General features: G+C 37.0%; 1 protein-coding gene across 2 annotated transcripts in view; it reads left to right on the plus strand.

Annotated features, from left to right (window-relative positions):
• PIK3C2A (phosphatidylinositol-4-phosphate 3-kinase catalytic subunit type 2 alpha) overlaps window positions 1–21,288 on the plus strand; it is a 113,120-nt gene that overhangs the window by 39,759 nt on the left and 52,073 nt on the right. For both annotated transcript variants that reach the window (XM_012456555.3, XM_064365135.1), the window contains 6 exons: window positions 3,109–3,212; window positions 9,344–9,501; window positions 11,294–11,414; window positions 12,154–12,265; window positions 13,841–13,920; window positions 14,050–14,113. In XM_012456555.3, the coding sequence (XP_012311978.1) occupies window positions 3,109–3,212; window positions 9,344–9,501; window positions 11,294–11,414; window positions 12,154–12,265; window positions 13,841–13,920; window positions 14,050–14,113 (639 nt within the window). The remainder of the gene's footprint in view (window positions 1–3,108; window positions 3,213–9,343; window positions 9,502–11,293; window positions 11,415–12,153; window positions 12,266–13,840; window positions 13,921–14,049; window positions 14,114–21,288) is intronic.

Raw genomic sequence — 21,288 nt, forward strand, 5'->3', positions numbered from 1 at the left:
AGATTCTATTCTTACCTTGATGTATGACTAGATAATTATTATATTCAGTTTTTGTCAATTCAAACTCGTAACTTGAATGAAAGGAAGGACCTAATTCATGAGAGGTACTGCAAAAAATGCAACTATTATTATTTTTTTTAAATCCTAAAATGCCACCTAAGGAGATTCAGAATCTGTTTTTAAAGTAAGTAAAACATGAAGAACAGTTCTTAAGGGAAAGATGATTCTTGGGTCAAGCAAAGCTTCAGGTTTTCCACAGCACTGCTCCCACAAAGGTCACAGTGTTATTTTTCACATTGTGTTTTTAGGAATTTTTTAGGATATTATTTTGAGAGACAGATTGACATGGTGATTAAACGTGGCATTGAAACCAGACTGCCTGGGTTGAAATTCACACTCTGCCTATACTAGCTATATGACCTGTGAGTTAATTAATCTGTTCCTCATTTTTTTCATAAAATGGAAGTTATAATAGTTCCCACCTAATAGAGCTTTTTTGATTTTATGATTTCTATGACAAATTCACTGGTTATATGTAAGTGAATTTTAAGTTGTTTTTGGGGAACCAGAAGTTCACATTGAACTAATGACTGAATGCTTCTAAACTGGATACAAAAATACAAAATTCAATGAAATGCTATTCATATTCTCAAGGAGCTTTCACATTAGGACAAATATAAAACAGGATATAGCAATACGACATTTGGTTCAGACTAAGTACTTAGAAGTACAGGGAGGAGAATTCCTTCATTCTGAGTAATCATGAAGGGCATTGTAGATAAAGTTGCATTCAGTTGGACCTTAAAAAATTAATAGATTTTTGACACATATGGTAAGGGAAGTTTAAGAGGAAGGTGAAAGGAAAGGTCCAGAGGCAGGATAGCTCAATTTGTGTTTTATAGGAACAGGATATGATTCGAGCTAACTGGAACATAGAAATCTTTAGGGAAGTTCTGGGAAATAAGATTGGATTAGATTGCGGCAGATTTGGAGTGTGAAACTAGAGGATTTGCTAGGAAATATAAAACCCCATTCTTTAGAGTAATATAGTCTGTTTGCCACAGTGGTTGCTTCTGTAATACAAATTGATTGATGATTGGTAACTATGAGACTCCTGTCAGTATAATGGGGAAGTAGCAATAGTTTAGACATAATCTTTCCCAGCATATTAACTTTTTTGAAATAATCAGAAACAAACTTCCTACAACCTAAGAGAAACCTCTAGCACTATATGAAGATATTCGGAAAACACTAAGAATTCTGTAGAACTTTTTGAGACGGAATTTTGCTCTTGTTGCCCAGGCTGGAGTGCAGTGGTGCTGTCTTGGCTCACTGCAACCTCTGCCTCCCAGGTTCAAGTGATTCTCCTGCCTTAGCCTCCTGAGTAGCTGGGATTACAGGTGCCTGCCACCACACCCAGCTAATTTTTGTATTTTTGGTAGAGATGAGGTTTCACCATGTTGGCCAGGCTGGTCTCGAAATCCTGACCTCAGGTGATCTACCTGCCTCGGCTTCCCACAGTGGTACTGTACTTTTAACTTCATTGCAATTGGTGTTGACTAGAAGCATATGCCCTAAAGAACTCATATCTCAAATGAGAAACAAGAGCCCCAGAGTTTTAGGCCTCAAAGGATGTAATGCTTGGTGCAAATGGGAGCAGACATTTAGCTATGCTAGTATTTTTATAAAGACATGTTATTGTTTTAGTTAGGGCCTTGATTACAGAGTTATATTGATACAAAAATTTATTTTATTTTTATTTTTAGAGATGGGGTCTCACTGCGTTGCCTGGGCTGGCCTCAAACTTCTGGGATCCAGTGACCCTCTTAATTTAGCCTCCTGTGTACCTGGGACTACAAGTATGCAATACCATACTTGGCTACATTGATAATTCAGTAGTCCACCTTAACTCTCTTCCCCAAGAGACTTGTTACTTTTAGTTGTGGTTTTGTAGAACTCAGGGTATTTATTTTTTTCTCCAAATGTGTATATCAAATTCTAGCAGAAAGGGCTCTGACATATATTAAAAGAAGGAAACTCATAAAGGAATTGTTGCCCTAAATTTTCAGTTTAATTTTCTGACACAGAATCATCTTGAGTGCTGAGGCAGGCAGATTGCTTTAGCCCAGGAGCTTGAGACCAGCCTGGGCAACATGGCAAAAACCCCGTATCTATAGAAAATACAAAAATTAGCCAGGTAGGATGGCCCATGCCTGTAGTCCCAGCTACTTGGGAGGCTGAAGTGGATCACCTGACTTCAGGAGGTCAAGGCTACAGTGAGCCATGATCACATGACTGCACTTGCCTGGGTGACAGAATGAGTACTTGTCTCAAAAAAAAATTTGTGTGTGTGTGTGCGCCATGGTCACTGAAATCTGTTACAGCTCTTGAAAGATTTGCACTTCGTTCTCACTGAATTTTGAATTGAGAATGTTCCAATACTAATTTTAAAGGAAATTTATATTTGAAATTTGCACCAAATCAAATACTTTTATGTAGTATCAAAACACTCTTAATGGACCCTGCTGTTTGGCTATGCTTGGTTGGTGAATTGGTCTCCCTAAAGTTGTAAACAGTTTTTGACCAGATGTAGACTTAACTTTTGAGAGACTGTGCGTATATTTGTATAAGTTTATCAACCTAGAAAATGCCCATTCTCTCTTACATAAAAGAACCATCTGCTTTCTTGGAATTTGGGGCCTAGTTGAATATATAGAATTTCTGGCTTATTAGAAGAGTCCCAAATGGACTTGATCTCTTCATTTTCTTAAAACAGAGTAGTCTTTTGATTTCATTTAGCTGTAAAATTTCTAAAGTGTTTATTTTAGGAATATTTTGAATGGAAAGGTTTTTTAGCATTCCATTCTTACTGACCAATACAGCCTGTTTCTACTACTAAGCAAGTAAAACCAATGAACTAAGATAAGGCTTAATTGACATTACTTTTACAAAGATAGAAATACACAATTTAAACATTTGTTATTGATATGTTTTTTTTTTAACCTCCATAGCTTTGTACATATTTTCATAAAAATGTGTTTGTGCTGTGCTGCTGTGTAGCATTTTGTGCATCTTCCACTTTTAAGATAAAAACACTTTTAATTACAGAAAGACCCAAATGGGACCAGTAGTTTGCCAACTTCAAGTTCTCTTCTTCAGGAAGTTGAAGTACAGAATGAGGAGATGGCAGCTTTTTGTCAATCCATTACAAAGTAAGGAATTTTTCTTTATAAATGTTCATTTGAAAAATTGACTTGCAAACCAATCTAGTGCTAATAGGTCTAAAATTTAAAAAATTTTAATTATTTTCTTCTTGTGGCTAAAATTTCAAGTCAAAGAGTTAATTGGCATGTTACCACAAACTACAGTTGAACTTGTATCTTCACCTGTTAGGTTTCTTCATGTTTAGAAGAAAAAATTGAGGGCAGATCGTAGACTGATACTATAATAACCAGTGAAAATATGACCTACCTGTAAGTTTCAGTACACTTAAAAAGTGCCTACTTTTGTTTTAGAGACACTTAATTTTGCTATAAACCTTCTAGCATTCAAAATACTGTTCTACATATTTAAGAACTGATATTATAATAGGCAAGTTTAGAAGAGCATTTTTCTGAAGTTTAGAAAAACACATGTATAAAATATTCTCTTAATCTTAAATGTGTCTAACATTCATTATAGATGAGGAAACTGAGACTCAGAGAAGTAACCTAACGAAGTTTACTTGACTATTCAGTAATATCAATAATAGAACCAACTCTCTTTTGCTTCTGGTTAAGCATGCCTATTATAGCACTATATTAGTCATGACTTCTGTTACAAGTGCTAGAAACCCATCTTGACCTTAAAAAGGGTCATGTCTTGGTTCACAAATCCAAATAGGAAGAGGAAGGATGGGGCAGAGTTCATTAACAGCAAGATTCAGGAATTCACTTACTATAAATCATCCCTCCTTCCTTTGATTCTCCTTGTCCACTCCCTTTCCTTTCCTTCTCCTTCCTCACTTTTCTTCCTCTGCCTTTCCTCCATGCAATTTAATGGTCTCAGTAGCAGAGACAAAAAAGGAGTCCCCTTAGCTAGCCAGACAGGAAAATCTCACAGGGGGAAGGAGTGGAACAACAAACCTTGTGGCCAAGAGGATGAGAGGTCTGTTATCTAAAAAAGGGAAGTAGATCACCAGTGGGAGACCTTTTTTTCTGAATCCAGCATTGTCTTCAGTGTGGTCTACTTTAAGTATAGCAGGATTTGGGGTTCCCAGATCATTTTTGAGTATGTACATTATTTTAATGTTAAAGGAGTTAATATTTAATGAGACTTTCTGGACCATTGATGATATTTTATTAAAACTCTGCCTTCCTTTATGTTACCTTTTAACCAACATTTCTTTTCTTCAGAATACCTTAGGAAAAAAAATATTATCTGTAGAGTCACTTTTTCTTGGCAAAGGTTACTCTCCCCAAACAGACCTTGTATTTTTCTGTTAGGCCATGTTAAGTAACTACTACATTTAAGCTTTGCAAGTTGAAAAGTTAGGCTCTCTGAGACCTACCTTTTTTCTCCCGTTTGAATCTTAGAGCTATTTATACAAACTCTGCCACTAATTGAAAATGATTTTTTTTTTTTTTTCCAGACGGAGTTTCACTCTTGTTACCCAGGCTGGAGTGCAATGGCGCAATCTCGCCTCACCGCAACCTCCGCCTCCTGGGTTCAGGCAATTCTCCTGCCTCAGCCTCCTGAGTAGCTGGGATTACAGGCACACGCCACCGTGCCCAGCTAATTTTTTTGTATTTTTAGTAGACGGGATTTCACCATGTTGACCAGGATAGTCTCGATCTCTTGACCTCATGATCCACCCGCCTCGGCCTCCCAAAGTGCTGGGATTACAAGCGTGAGCCGCCGCGCCTGGCTCGAAAATGATTGTTTTTGTTTACACTCACACACACATGCACGCTTATGTGATATGAAACTGCAAATGGACTAAAGAGAGAATGAGTTCTTTTTGTAATTTTATTTTCATTAGTAGACTATGATTGCAACAGATATTAGAGCAGTAAGAAGTAGTACAGGTTTTTTGAAGCCATGTTCTGGAAACTTCTCTTGTTTCCCTGTGGTGACCGTGGAGATTGAGGTGAGATGTCCTTTGAGATTAGTGGCTCTGTTTGTTCCAGTATGCTCATTTTGCAGTGGATTTTTAAAACAAGTATTGAGGTGGCCATGCATGGTGGCTCACACCTGTAGTCCCAGCACTTTGGGAGGCCGAGTTGGGTGGATCACCTGAGGTCAGGAGTTCAAGACCAGCCTGGCCAACACGGTGAAACCCCGTCTCAACTAAAAATACAAAAAAATTAGCTGGGCATAGTGGCGGGCACCTGTAATCGCAGCTCCTTTGGGAGGCTGAGGCAGGAGAATCGCTTGAACTCAGGAGGTGGAGATTGCAGTGAGTTGAGATCGCACCATTGCACTCCAGCCTGGGTGACAAGAGCAAAACTCTGTCTCAAAAAAACTCAAGTATTTAGGCTTTTAATTAGACAGCCAATTCTTTACTTTTTGTATTCTTTATTCATTTAAATTCAGCTATGAAATTAGTGTCAGGCTGTCAGAATGATATTTGTTTATAGTTAAAGTAAAATATAAAGCAGACTTGGAATTTAGTGCCAGGTCTAGGTCTTGGTTTTTGTTGTTGTTGTTGCTCATCTGTGAAATTAAAGAGTTGGACTAGTGATTTCAAGGATCTTTTTCAGTTTAAGATTCTGTAATACATTGATACAGGAATACTTTTCGTTATTACTGAGTTTTTTGTTTCCTTTTTTATTTCTTTTACACCTACCATAATTGACAAAGCTTGCTATATCTTCTAGTTATAGGTGCTGAAAAAATTCTTTTTTTTTTTTTTGAGACAAAGTTTTGCTCTTGTCCCCAAGCCTGGAGTGCAGTGGCGTGATCTCAGTTCACTGCAACCTCTGCCTCCTGAGTTCAAGCGATTCTCCTGCCTCAGCCTCCCGAGTAGCTAGGACTGCAGGCATGTCCCACCACACCCGAAATTTTTTTTGTATTTTTAGTAGAGATATGGTTTCACCATGTTGGCCAGGCTGGTCTTGAATGCCTCACTTCAGGTGATCCTCCCACCTTGGCCTCACAAAGTGCTGGCATTACAGGCGTGAGCCACCACACCGGGTTGAGAAAGTTCTTCTAATAGTATTAAATACCAGTAGAAGTTATTGCCACTTTATTTGTGGTCCTTTAGGATAAAATGAGAAACTCACGCTATACCTGTCTTTCTGAATAGCTTTCTGGTCTCTTTTCTTCATATATATAATATTTATATATTCATATATATAATATTTATATCCTATAATAGTATCTTGACCCCAAGAACTTCCTATATGTTTTCAAGGACTTCAGCTCTGCTTTTGGTTAATTTTATTCTAAAGAGTGCTGACTGTACTTTCCTATAGAATAGTGTTAATTCAGTTGAAATCTTTCAAAACCCTCATTTTTATGTTGTTTTTATTATCTGATTTTGCGTGATTGGTTATCTGTGCAGAATTTTAGTCTGATTGAGCACACAAAAGTAGAAAAATAAACCATAAAGGGTTTTTTTTTTCTTCGAGACCAAGTTTCGCTCTTGTTGCCCAGGCTGGACTGCAAATGGTGCTATCTCAGCTCACTGCAACCTCTGCCTCCCAGGTTCAAGTGATTCTCCTGCCTCAGCCTCCTGAGTAGCTGGGATTATAGGCATATGCCACCACACCTGGCTAATTTTGTATTTTTAGTAGAGATGGGGTTTCTCCATGTTTGTCAGGCTAGTCTCGAATTCCTGACCTCAGGTGATCTGCCCACCTCGGCCTCCCAAAGTGCTGGGATTTCAGACCTGAGCCACAATGACGGGCCTTTTTTTTTTTTTTTGAGACGGAGTTTCACTCTCTCTCCCAGGCTGGAATACGATAGTGTAATCCTGGCTCACTGCAACCTCTGCCTCCCGGGTTCAAGTGATTCTCCTTCCTCAGCCTCCTGAGTAGCTGGGATTAAAGGAGCACACCACCATGGCCAGCTAATTTTTTGTGTTTTTAGTAGAGATGGGATTTTACCATGTTGGTCAGGCTGCTCAAACTCCTGACCTTGTGATCCACCTGCCTCAGCCTCCCAAAGTTCTAGGATTACAGGTGTGAGCCACCACACCTGGCTCCTTAAAGGATTTTTGTTTCTGCATAGAGATACTGAATTTCCTGAACTGCAGAGCCATATTAAACAGATAAAGACTTTTATTTGAGTGATAGGAAAATAGAAATTTTAGAGAAAATAAAAATTAGAGTTTAAAAAAAATACTCTTTATAGGTAGTTACTTAAGAAGACCAAACTGTGTGTGGCTTAGAGGATCCATAAAAATACCTTATCTGGTCTTATTTTAAGTTAATAATTTACTCAGACAGCAGTTATTCATTTAATAATTTAATTTGATTTTGTATGTTTAAACGTTTTGTTACAAAAAAACCTCAACTGTAGGGAATGTTACATCTTAGGTGTTTTTTGGCAATTTTTATAAAGCAGACAAACCATGAGATTAGAAAGTCAATTTTACAGAAAAAGGAAATTAGTATATTTTCTGGACCTGGTATCTTCCATGTTACCAAGTTAATACAAAAAGGACTCATTATAAAAACATTTTTAAAATTGTGATAAAATATACATTACAAAATTTACTATTTTAACTGTTTTTAAGCATACAATTCAGTGACATAATTACATTCACATTGTTGTGTAAAGAAAGGACTTATTTTAAGAAAGGGAAATGCAAAGCTAAGTTTATCACTGGAATTTTTGTCTAATAAATTCTTGTCTGAGCTATCATCAAGAATTTCTGCTTTTACTTTTGTAAAGCTAAGTTCCTCAAACAAAGCTACGTTTTATCACTGAAATTTTTCCTCCTCAAACAAAGCTAAGTTTTATCACTGGGATTTTTGTCTAATAAATTCTTGTCTGAGCTATTGTCAAGAATTTCTGCTTTTACTTTTGTCATCCTTAAGGGTTTCTGAAAATTGAAAGCTTGCTTAGATATAAAAACATTCTCTAACATTTCGTACAATTAATTTCATGATTTGATGTGAGCATCTGTCTTAGTGTTTGTATTGCTATAAAGGAATACCTGAGTCTAAGAAAAGGTGTGTTATATTTTTAATATTGGATCCTTTGTGTTGCTTAAGATTTCTGTGCAAAAACCAGATTTATTCCTTCACTAACTCATCTGTTTGATAATGTTAAAGCACTTACCATGTACTAGGCACTGTTCTAAATGCTTTGTAAACTAAATTCACATAATTCTCATAACAGCCCTATCAGATAAATGGTAGAATTATAGAAGAAAAAACTGAAGCAACAAGGAAATTTAATAACTTTCATACGTTCACACAACTAATAAGTAATATAATCAGGATTCAAACTAAGGTAGTCTGGCTCTAGAGGCTGTGTACTAATGGTTACATTTGCTACCTCTCCAGAGCTTTTTCTGTCAGCTCAAGCTGTTTTATTCTACTTCTGTGACTTGATTATTTTAATCTCTAGAGAAGCAAATATACAATACTTCTAGCATTCATTCTATTCATAGCCCTGTGAAAAGCAGATGGGAAGACTGGCACCTGTCTTCTAACCTCTAGAAAAAAGTCAGTTAAAAGAGCTCACAAGCGTAAAGAAGTTATCAGATCTCTTTTTGTCTTATGATAACAGCATTGCTGGTTGGAGATGAGCAATACACCACGTTCATGTATTTAATTTTAAACTGTGTTGCTCCTGTGAATACCTTCACAGGCAGTTCTTTCAATTCCCTAAGTTTTAGAAATCACTTTGAGGGAAGAAAGGCCTTGTAGCACTGTAAAAAACCATTGTCTATATTTTGTTCATCATCTAGCAGCCAAAAATAACATTAGAAGAAAAAAATTTTTAAGACAACAAACGTTTTATCCTTTTGACCATCACAGTTTTAGGTCTACATTGCCTATACAATAATTTAAAGGGTACCATTTTGTGTAATTATACTGTGTGGCAAAAAAATTGGAAGCAGAAGACCTCATTTAATGCTGTTCATCCAAGCATGTGCTTGGGTGGTGTTGATAATGTTACCAAAGAGATCCAGACAGTAATCTCTTCCTTTTCCTTGCATTTCTTTTATTTAAAAGGAAAATGCTGGTATTTGGAGTTTCAACGGGAGTTCATTCATTGCAGTTCATGAGCTGCTTTAGAGTTGGACAAAGACACAGAACTGAGTGGCTGTAAACATGTAAAGCCTTGTTCAGAGCCCTCAAATGAAGCTTTCTAAAAAAGAATTTAACTTCTTCTTTCTTGTGAACAGATTGAAGACCAAATTTCCATATACCAATCACCGCACAAATCCAGGCTATTTGTTAAGTCCAGTTACACTGCAAAGAAACATATGTGGAGAAAATGCTAGTGTGAAGGTCTCCATTGAAATAGAAGGATTTCAGCTACCAGTTACTTTTACGTGCGATGGTAGGTTTATAGTTCCCCAAGCCTCTTGTTTTGCTCTGTTGGGGGAAATGTTTAAAATATCAATATTATCATTCTTTTAATAAACCAATTTTGTTATCATGTGTCTTTTTGGTGTTCATATGGATAGTTTTCTGGTTAGAACTAATGGGGAAACAGGTTTCCTTTATAAATACATAATTCTCTGAAAAGTGCTGAGTAACTTTTGTTAATCAGTGGCTCTTGGCCCAAGACCCAGAAGCATTAGATAGAAAAGCTCATTACAATCTAATTTTTAATTTTTCTCCTTCATTTTATGACAGGAAGCATGTTTGCTTATAAAGAGCTGTCAGTGAAATTGAAATTCCAGATGTCTTGCTAAGTTTCTCTAAGGAGAAGATAATTCTCTTTTGGTTCAATTCTTTCTTCCAAACTTGGTATGGGTATCCTCTCTAGAGATGTCTAAGTCTGTAGGAAATTTTTTCTTAGTTTTAAAAACTAATTATATTTCCTTGCAGAGTTTATTGTGTTTCATAATGTATGTAATCTTAATGGGATTCCAACTGAGGAATGAGATCCTGTATTTCTACTGTAATTTGGCCTAAGAATTATGCCTTTTTTTTTTTAATGGTTATGACTAGGAATGTGTCTAATATTCAGATACATTCTTTCCAGCTTTGTACTTTTGAAGGCCCTTTGAAAAAATATAAATCTGAAACAGAAAAACATTAACTAACTGTAACAATTATTCTTTTAGTTGTTAAAGGAAAAGTTTTGTGGGTTTTTGTTGTTGTTTTTTGACAGAGTCTCACTCTTCTCACTCTGCCATCCACGCTAGAGTGCAGTGGCTTGATCTTGGCTCACTGCCGTAAAGGTGATAGTTAGACCCCATCTCAAAAATATACCCTACCTGCTGTATTTTTATTTTTCATCGGAAAATTTACCAGGCAAATCTCAAACATTTAAAATGGTGAATCTTTTTCTTATAATTTATTTTAAATCACTGTTTGCTAGATACTGCTAAATATCATCTGTGGGGGATTGGTTCCAGGACCTCTTTCAGATACCAAAATGCCAAGATGCTCAAATCCCTGATATAAAAGGCATAGTATTATCATATAATCGATGCACATCCTCCTGTGTACCTTATTTATTTTTGGTTTAATTTTTAAAATTTTCATTTGTATGGGTACATGGTAGGTATATATATATTTATGGAGTACATGTGATCTTTTTTTTAAAACATCAAAGAAGGGTTAACATGATGTTTTGATACAGGAATACAATATGTAATACTCCTATATACTTTAAATCATCTCTAGATTAGTTATAATACCTAATGCAATGTAAATGCTATATAACTATTTGCTATACTTTATTGTTTAAGGAATAATGACAAGGAAAAAAGTGTGTACATGTTTGGTACAGATGCACTTTTTTTTTTCCATGATTGGTGAATCCACAGGTGCAGAACCCACATATATGGAGGGCCAACTGTATTAGGTTAAATAAAACATATTATTAAAATTAGTTTCACCTTTTTCCATTTACTTTTTTCAATGTGACTATTAGAAAATTTGAAATTAATATCCTAGCTCTGAAAAAAAAAAAGAAAAAGAAAAAAGAAAATTTGAAATTATAAATTTCATTTATAATTTCAATATAAATTTCAATAAATTTCATTTATAATTTCAAATACAATACATTTGTGGGTTGCATTATATTTCTATTGAATAGTGCTATCTTAAATTATAAGTAATACAGTCTTGAATAAGTACATATGAGCAAGTGAGAATGATGACTAACTCTTTTACAGTGAGTTCTACCGTAGAAATTATTATAATGCAAGCCCTTTGCTGGGTACATGATGACTTGAATCAAGTAGATGTTGGCAGCTATGTTCTGAAAGTTTGCGGTCAAGAGGAAGTGCTGCAGAAGTAAGTTTATTTAACTACTGAGCAACATCTTTGAAAATTCCATTTTTAATGGTTTAATCTAGAAAAAATTCAAGTTAAATTTATAATGCAGAAATACATTGGGTCCTATTGAATTGATTTATTGAATCAGTAAACTTGTATTGAAATATACGATGTCTAAGATGTCATGTCTAAGACAGTGGTGGGGTTTCAGAGATAAGTGAGACATTGTATTCCCTTAAGGAGCTTGTAGTTTTTACAGGAGGAATTGCAGGCAGTTGGTTAATAAGTGATATAATGAGTTGTTCTTTCTGTAAAGAGTCAATAGTAACATCATTATAGACTCTATTTTCCTTTTGTAGCACGCACTGATACTTTATGCACAGTAGTCAGCTGTGATTTCCTTTTAGTTGCCCGAAATAATCATTATATGAACCTTTTTCTTATCCAGGTAATTTATTATATCTTGCATTTAGTCTAGTTGTTTTACAGATTTTATTCTCCCAGGCTTCTAGAAATGCCCTGTCCCTATTTTTCTTCTTCCTTTTTCATCTTTGTCTTCATCTTCTTTCTTTTTTACATTGACTCTTCTTGTACAGAATAATTTCTCTGTTTAAATGCTCACACTTGATTTTAAAACTGTCTCTGTATTTTCCCGTTCTCTTTAATTTCTGATGCAGGTGCAATTTCGATTTTACCCTCACCTTTATAATTTCTAATTTGAATAAAATAATAGTGAATAATTAATATATTTTAACAGTAATCATTGCCTTGGAAGTCATGAGCATATTCAAAACTGTCGAAAATGGGACACAGAAATTAGATTACAACTCTTGACCTACAGTGCAATGTGTCAAAATCTGGCCCGAACAGTAAGTGTGTAACTTATAACCGAATTGCATTTGTTTGAATCCGAATAATTCTGGTAATTAGCCAATTTTCAACTTGTACATTTTTCATGATTTCATGGTTGGAATGGGGTGATGAACTCATCCTCCACAGGAACCTGTTAGCAAATGAGGAGAGATTTTCACTCACGGAGGTTTAGGTAACATACTCCTCAGAGGTAGAGGCATATTTGAAAATCAAAATGGAGAAATTAAAAGTTTGGTTTGTAATAGCTATACAAGAGTGAAAACATGAGGGTGAGTCAAGGAAAAATGAGGAAAAAGGAAAAATTTTGAATACTAAATATGGGTTGGGGTTGAAAAGAAAATCCACATTGACCTTTGTACCAAACTGAGGAAAATAAATTATTCATCACAAAATGAAAACTAATTCTCTGTTTTAAAAGTTGGGTACTTCAGCAGGTGGATGCTCTTTAGAAAAAACTACAACAATGCTTTCAGTGCTTTTTTTTTTTTTGAGGTTAAAGCAAAATAGAATGCAGGAAATTTAGCCATTTTATTTTACTGTTTGAATCCTTGATGAACTTATAATTGAATTTTTAATCTCTAAAGAAAGTTATTCTTCATTTGGTAGAATTTTTGATGGAGAAATATCAGTAATGTCTACTTTCTTTTTTTCTTGGTTTTCTTGAGTTTTGCTTTTATGTTAGGCAAAATTTCTTTCAATTGGGTAAAGACTATTTCACAAAATTTAGTACATTTTGGCAGTCTTTGGTAACATTTCTTTCCAGTTTCTTAAGGAATGATTTTTTTTTCTTTTTTTGGCGATAGAGTTTCCCTCTGTCACCCAGGCTGGAGTGCAATGGTGTGATCTTGGCTCACTGCAACCTCTGCCACCCAGGCTCAAGAGATTCTCATGCCTCAGCCTCTGGAGTAACTGGAACTAGAGGCATGCACCAATCCACCCAGCTAATTTTTTTTTTTTTTTTTTTTTTTTTTGTATTTTTAGTAAAGACTGAGTTTCAGTATGTTGGCCGGGCTGGTCTCCAATTCCTGGCCTCAAATGATTTGGCCTCCTCAGCCTCCCAAAGTGCTAGGATTATAGGCATGAGCCACTGCACCCGACCAGGAATGATGTTACTGACTACATTTGCATATGTAGAATTAGAGTAGAAGAGACGAGTACCTTGTTCATGACGGGGAGTGGGGGGAAATTATCATTAGAAAAAATAATGCAGAAAATTAAATGTCCTCTACCCCATTTGTTTTCTACCCCATATTCAGTTGGCTATCAGCCATAAAAGTGTTTTTAGCTCTCTATTCTCTATATATAGAACAGAAGTAGTTTTTTCTCTAAAAGCTATTTATATATCTGAAACTAGACTCGAAAGCATTTATGTTTTCCATTTAACTTTTTTCTTCAGAATGTTGACTTTTTTCCTGAATCAGTTACAAATAATATTTAATTCTGATAGAATTTTATTTTCAGTTCTCAGAAAAACACTGTAGTTTCGAGATTTTATCATATACTTAACTATATTTAGACAATAGAAAGACCGAAGAGTGGATTTGATTTTTTGTGTATATGTGTTTGTTTAGACAGAAGATGATGAAACACCTGTGGATTTAAACAAACACCTGTATCAAATAGAAAAACCGTACAAAGAAGTCATGACAAGGTATATAATCTAAATCATTAATTGCAGGTTTTCAGACTTTGTTTTTGGATACAAATACACTTATTTTGGTGATTAAAACAATCATTTTGCGTGTAGCATCCTTCAGCCACAATAACTTGTTTCTTTCAGACACCCTGTTGAAGAACTCTTAGATTCTTATCACAACCAAGTGGAACTAGCTCTTCAAATTGAAGTAAGTCTTAATTCACATTTTGGCATAATGACTTAAAGATTTTTGTTTCTTCTTTCTCTTAAATGCTAGTGTTGGCATTGGATTAAATATTTTAGGACTTTTAAGACTATATATATTTTTAATTTGTAAAGAAAATGGGTTTAACTGACTTGCAGTTCAGCACGACTGGGGAGGCCTCAGGAAACTTACAATCATGGAAGAAGGCACCTCTTCATAGGGCAGTGAGAGAGAATGAGTGCTGAGCAAACAGGGCCCCTTATAAAACCATCAGATCTCATAAAAACTCACTCACTATCATGAGAACAACATTGGGGAAACCACCCCCATGATTCAGTTATGTCCACCTGGTCCTGCCATTGACACGTGGGGATTACAATTCAAGGTGAGATTTGTCAGCGTTGGGGGGGACACAGAGCCAAACCATATCATTCTGCCCCTGGCCCCTCGCAAATCTCATGTCCTAACATTTCAAAACACAATTGTGTCCTTCCAGTAGTCTCCCAAGAGCTTAACTTACTCCAGCATTAACCCAAAAGTTCAGTTCAAGTCCAGAGTCTCATCTGAGACAAGGCAAACTCCTTCCACCTATAAGCCTGTAAAATCAAAAGCAAGTTAGTTACTTCCTGGATACAAGAGAGGTACAGGCATGGGGTAAATACAGCCATTCCAAATGGGAGAGGTTGGCCAGAACAAAGGGGCTGTAGGCCCCATGTGAGTCTGAAATCCAATCAGGCAGTCATTAAAGCTTAAAGACTTTTTTTTTGATACTGAGTCTCCCTGTGTTGCCCAGGCTGGAGCACAGTGGCACGATCTTGGCTCACTGCAACCTCTGCCTCCTTGGTTCAAGTAATTCTCCTGCCTCAACCTCCTAAATAGGTGGGATTACAGGCATGTGCCACCACATGGCTAATTTTTGTATTTTTAGTAGAGATAGGATTTCACCATGTTGGCCAGGCTGCATTTTTAGTAGAGATGGGGTTTCACCGTGTTGGCCAGTCTGGTCTCGAACTCGTGACCTCAAGTGATCCACCTGCTTTGACCATCCAAAGTATTGGGATTACAGGCATGAGCCACCGTACCCAGCCAAAATATTCTTGACATTGATGTTTATTGTCAAACATTTCTTGACACTGATATTTCATGTTTTGTTTTTGGACCTAACTTACCTCAAAAATTTTCAGTAATGCTGAAGTTAACATGTTTATTGTCACTTCAGCTCTGTTACTAAGAAGAACTTTCAGTTCAATTTTAAAAGTATTTATTGGATGCTTACTATATGCCGAATGCTAGAGTTATGAAAATGAATGAGCGAGTCCCCACCTATCAGGAACTTAAAAATTAGTGGTGAGGGATTTAAACAAAACTTCAATATAGTATAGATAAATGTATTATAGAGGTATGCCTTGGAGTTCTTTGGGGGATCAAGGAAGGGCACCTTACCTAAGTTGAGGGTTCAAGGAAGGCCTCTTAGAAGGGATGTTGCCTGAGCCAAGTCTTATACAGTATGAGTTAGCCAGAAGAAAATTTGGAAGGGTATATAAACAAAAGCAGATAGGTGTAATAGTTACATGGAAGTATAAGCAATTCTATGATAGAGTACAAAGTATGAAATGTAGATTGGCAGATGACATTGGAGATAGCTATGTGATTATTATCCTTATCATCTATGTTAAGGAATTTTGCTTTATCTGCTAAGTCAGGAGACCATATCCATTCTACTTTCTAATTTGTAAATAAAAGAAAATTAACAAAACCACACCCCTGTTTTTTTGAGACAGATTCTCATTCTGTCACCCAGGCTGGAGTTTAGCGATGTGATCTTAGCTCACTGTAATCTCTGCCTCCTGGGTTCAAGTGATTCTCTGGCATCAGCCTCCCAAGTAGCTGAGATTACAGATGTGTGCCACCAGGACTGCCTAATTTTTCTATTTTTGGTAGAGACAGGGTTTCACCATGTTGGACAGGGTGGTTTTGAACTCCTGACCTCAAGTGATTCACTTGCCTTCGCCTCCCAAAAGTGCTGGAATTACAGGGGTGAGCCACTGCACCTGGCCCCATCCAATTTTATTTTTACATATTGTTTCTTGTCATTTACATTTGTGCTCCAACACTAGAGTTGAGTAGTTGAAACAGAGATCGTATATTCTGCAAAACATAAGCTGTTACTGTTTGGCCCTATACAGAAAAAGCTGGCTGACTCCTCCTGCTTTAGCCACTTTTAAGTTGTTTTTAGCCTAGGGTGGGTTGGGTGAATTGTTTAGTCCTGTGCTCTGAAATCACTCTGGCTGTATTGTGGAAGTTAGATTTCAGGTTGGGATTGGTTTCAGAGAGACTATTTAAAAAGGTTTTTATAGTAGTCCAAGTGAAAGATAAAGAACATGGAGAAGCTAAAAAGGAGAGAACTGATTAAGAATATTTAGGAAATAAAATTGAAAAGATTTTGATAGTGATGAGATGTGAGAGAAGAGGAAAGAGTGTGAGTGTAGGATGACTTCCAGGTTTCTATCTACTAGTACATTCTTTTTTTTTTTTTTTTTTTTGAGACAGAGTTTCACTCTTGTTACCCAGGCTGGAGTGCAATGGCACAATCTCAGCTCACCGCAACCTCCGCCTCCTGGGTTCAGGCAATTCTCCTGCCTCAGCCTCCTGAGTAGCTGGGATTACAGGCACGCGCCACCATGGCCAGCTAATTTTTTGTATTTTTAGTAGAGACGGGATTTCACCATGTTGACCAGGATGGTCTCGATCTCTTGACCTCATGATCCACCCGCCTCTGCCTCCCAAAGTGTTGGGATTACAGGCGTGAGCCACTGCACCCGGTGTCTACTAGTACATTCTTACCAGCATATAAATGCATTTATTCAAATATATTTATTGAATATCTCTAGTAGACTGGAGTTTACTAGAATATGGAGTTTTGTATGGAGTGTTCAGGCTAGAGATAATAAACTTGGGAGTCATCAGAATATAAATGGTATTTTGCAGCCATAAGACAGGATGAGGTCACCAAGAAAATCATTGCAGATGAAGAAGAAGAGAGTTACTCATCTTAAAAAAAAAATTAATGCCCTGCCGCCCGCAGGAACCACACCATTTCTCTATTCTCTTTGCAGCAAAACTTCTGAAAGTTGAGTGGTTTTGCTGCTTCAATTTCCTCTCTTCCCATTCTCTTACATACCCACTTCAATCAGTGGGACTTCCATGATCTTGAATTCGATAGTTAGTTCCTAATCGATGGATGGATGGATGGATGATGGATGGTTGGTTGGTTGGATGACACTCTGTCGCTCAGGCTGGAGTGCAGTGGTGTGATCACAGATCACTGCAGTCTCAACCCCCTGGGCTCAGGTAATCCTCCCACTTCAGCCTCCTGGGCAGCTGAGACTGTAGGTACATGCCACCATGCCCAGCTAATTTTTATATTTTTTGTAGAGACGGGGTTTCCCTATGTTGCCTGGGCTGGTCTTGAACTCCTGGACTCAAACGATCTTGCTTCAGCCTCCCAAAGTGTTAGGATTACAGGTGTGACCCACTGCACCCACCACGTCTTTATTCTTCTCAAACTTGTCTGTATTTTTTATATAGTTGATCATGTCTTTCTTTTTGAAATATTTAGTTGACCTCTGGGATACCACTTTCTTGCTTTCCTTATTTCTATTAGCTACTCTCTCTCTCTCTTACTTGTGGCCTCTTCCTTATCTTCCTGACTGCTAAACAATAGAATATCTCCAGGACTCAGTTCTAGGACCTTTTCTCTCTCTTCACATCCTAGGTGATCTTAGTATATCCTTATACTGATTAACTCTGAAATTTATATGTCTAACCTTAACCTTTTCCACAACTCCAGACTCAAATATCTATTACTTGACATCTTTATGTGAATGTCTAATTAATTAATATCAAATTTAAGATGTATAAAACTGAATTTTTAATATTATCCTTCATATCTATTCATCCATTCGTCTTCCCTTTCTCTTTATAAGAATTTATTTTTATTTATTTATTTATTTTGAGATGGAATCTTGCTCTGTTGCCCAGGCTGGAATGCAATGGTGCAGTCTTGGCTCATTGCAGCCTCCGCCTCCTAGGTTCAAGCGATTCTCCTGCCTCAGCCTCCCAAGTAGCTGGGACTACAGGTGTGAGCCACCACACCCAGCTAATTTTTGTATTTTTAGTAGAAATGGGGTTTCACCATGTTGGTCAGGCTGGTCTCGAATGCTTCACCTCAGGTGATCTGCCCGCCTTAGCTTCCCAAAGTGCTGGGATTACAGGTGTGAGCCACCGCGCCAGGCCTAAGAATTTATTTTTTAAGAGCAATATTAGGTTCAGAGCCAACTGAGAGGAAGGTGCAGAGATATCTCATGTACTCCTTTCCTTACACATGAATAGCCTGACCTCATTACTTCCCTTTTTAATAAATGGTGGCTTTGTCCTCCATTTTGCTCAGGCTAAACCCCCGAAGTCATCCTTGATGTCTCAAGTAAAAGATTTTCTACATTCCACATTCAGTCTAATTCCAGTCAGCTCTACCTTGAAAATACATTTAGAATGTGAGCAGTCAGTTGCAGTAGTTTCTTACTCATCTCCCAGTGTCTACCCCTGCTTTTTTTTTTTTTTTTTTTTTTTTTTTTTTGAGGCAGAGTCTCTCTCTGTCGCACAGGCTGGAGTGCAGTGGTGCAATCTCGGCTCACTGCACCCTCCACCTCCTGAGTTCAAGTAATTCTCTGCCTCAGCTTCCTGAGTAGTTGGGATTACAGGTGCCCACCACCATTCCTGCCTAATTTTTGTAGTTTTAGCAGAGACGGGGTTTCATCATCTTGGCCAGGCTGGTTTGAACTCCTGATCTCATGATCCATCTGCCTAAGCCTCCCAAAGTGCTGGGATGATAGTCATGAGCCACCGTGCCTGACTACCCCTGCCTTCTACAGTATATCTTCCATAGGCAACCAAAATGATCTTTTCAAAATAAGTCACTAGATGCAGTATGACATCCTGAATTATATTCTGGAAGGTAAAAACCTCATTAGTGGAAAAACTGGTGAAATATGAATAAAGTTTGAAATTTATTTAATAGTCATATACCAGGTGAATGTCTTAGCTTTGACAAATGTAACATGGTTTATGTAAGATTTACTTAGCCTAGTTTTCCAACATTATGTGGGAACTTTGTATTATTTTTATAACTTTATATAAATTTAAAATTACTAAAAAGTAAAAAACTTTATTTTAAAATTGAAAATAAGAAAACTATGCTCAGTGAGTTGGCAGATAAAATTAAAAAAAGAAAATAAGAAAACTAGCTGGGTGTGGTGGTGTGTACCTGTAATCCAGCTACTCCGGAGGCCGAGGTAGAAGAATTGCTTGAAACTGGGAGGCAGAAGTTGCAGTGAGCCGAGATCGTGCCACTGCTGTCCAGTCTGGGTGAATGAGACCTGTCTTAAAAAAAAAAAGAAGAAAAAGAAAAGAAAAGAGCAGAAAGCAAAATAAGAGAAAATCAAAGCCAGAAGGTGGGGCTTTGAAAAGATAAAGTTTGTAAATCCTTTAAAAAATGTTAGATCATGTCAGTCCTTTGCTGAGAATCCTGTTTACTGTCTTATTTAGTAAAATTCAAAGCTCTCATTGTAGCTTAAAGGTTCTGCACAGTATGATTCACTATCTCTCTGATCTGGCTTCTTAACACTTTCCTTTCTTTTTTTTCTGCTTGATTATCTGCCAGGTATGGTCCCCACTGGGGACCCTTGTGTGTGTTGTTCCCTCTAATGCTTTTCCCTGAGACATTTGCATGGCTCACCTTACACTTTTTTAAGGTCAGTGCCCAAATGTCACCAGAGAGTTCTTCACTCACCATCTTATCTAAAAAAGTAACTCTCTTATACTTATTCCCCTCCACCTTTATTTTTGTAGCTTTACTGAGATATAATTTATATATCATAAAATATACCCATTATATGCACACAATTCAGTGATTTTTAGCCAGTGCAGGGAGTTGTACAGTTATCACCACAGTCCAGTTTTAGAACATTCTTATCACTCCCAAATAAGTTTCCTTGCAATGATTTGCAGTCCATCCCTACTCTCAGTCCCAGCCCCAAACAACTACTAATCTGGTTCCTATCTCTATAGCTTTGCCCTTTCTGGACATTTCATGTACATGGAATCATACATTATGTAGGGTTTTACATCTGGTTTCTTTCACATACCATACTGTTTTTGAGGTTCATCCATATTGTAGTAGGTATCCGTAGTTCTCTTTTTTTCTTGCTGAACACTATTCCAGGCTACCTCACATTTTGTTTTTTTGCCAAATGATTAACATTTGGACTTAAACTTTATAATTTTGGGTTATCATGAATAATGCTGTTATAAAACTTCATGTATAAGCCTGTGGATATACGTTTCAATTTCTTTTGGATGGATTTTAGGGGGTGATCAAGAAGTTGCAGAAGCTTTTTTTAAAAATTTTTATTTATTTTATCTTTTTTAAAGAAACGGAGGTCTCACTGTCTTGCCCAGGCTGGCTTCAAACTCCAGGGCTCAAGAGAGCCTCCCACCTCTGCTTCTCAAGTAGCTAGGACTGCAGGCACATACCACTACACCCAGCTAGGAAGTTGCAGAATTTTTGGTTATTCCTGGCCTTTAGTCTTCTGAAGATAAGATGTTAATTCATTTTGCTAAAATGAAGTTAGGATAGCAGTAGGGCTTTTGAGGCAAGTAATAATGGTTTGGTTTAATATCCTCTAGGGAATGGGAAGGAGAGCTGACCAAGGGCAGATTAAAGGAATTTTGGGTGCCATGGAAGTTCCTGCTGAAATTGAGGACTGTTGAATCTGTAAGATTTTCCTAAAAGTGCTCAACTGTGTGGTAGAAGAAGCAGATAAGAGTTTAGTCGGAATGAGGTAGGGAAGACAGAAGAGAGTTTAGTAGGAATGAGGGTGTAAGGACTGGAAGCAAAAGAGGTTGAAATCAGATATGATATTGTGGTTAAGGTTCCAATAGGGTAAAGTTTGGGAGTTGAATAGATTGTGAATTTTCCACACGTATGTTTTGTAACCGAGGCTTTTATTACAGAATGTAGAGTAGAAAGTTAGATGAATATCCAGTGCCAAAATATGGCATGCAGTGGGGGAAATGACCATGTCAGTAGTGAAATGTATCAGTGTGGGCCAGTCAGGAGA

This window comes from Aotus nancymaae, unplaced genomic scaffold (assembly GCF_030222135.1).
Source record: "Aotus nancymaae isolate 86718 unplaced genomic scaffold, 86718_ANA_hifiasm-v0.15.2.pri h1tg000059l, whole genome shotgun sequence".
NCBI classification, from domain to species: domain Eukaryota; kingdom Metazoa; phylum Chordata; class Mammalia; order Primates; family Aotidae; genus Aotus; species Aotus nancymaae.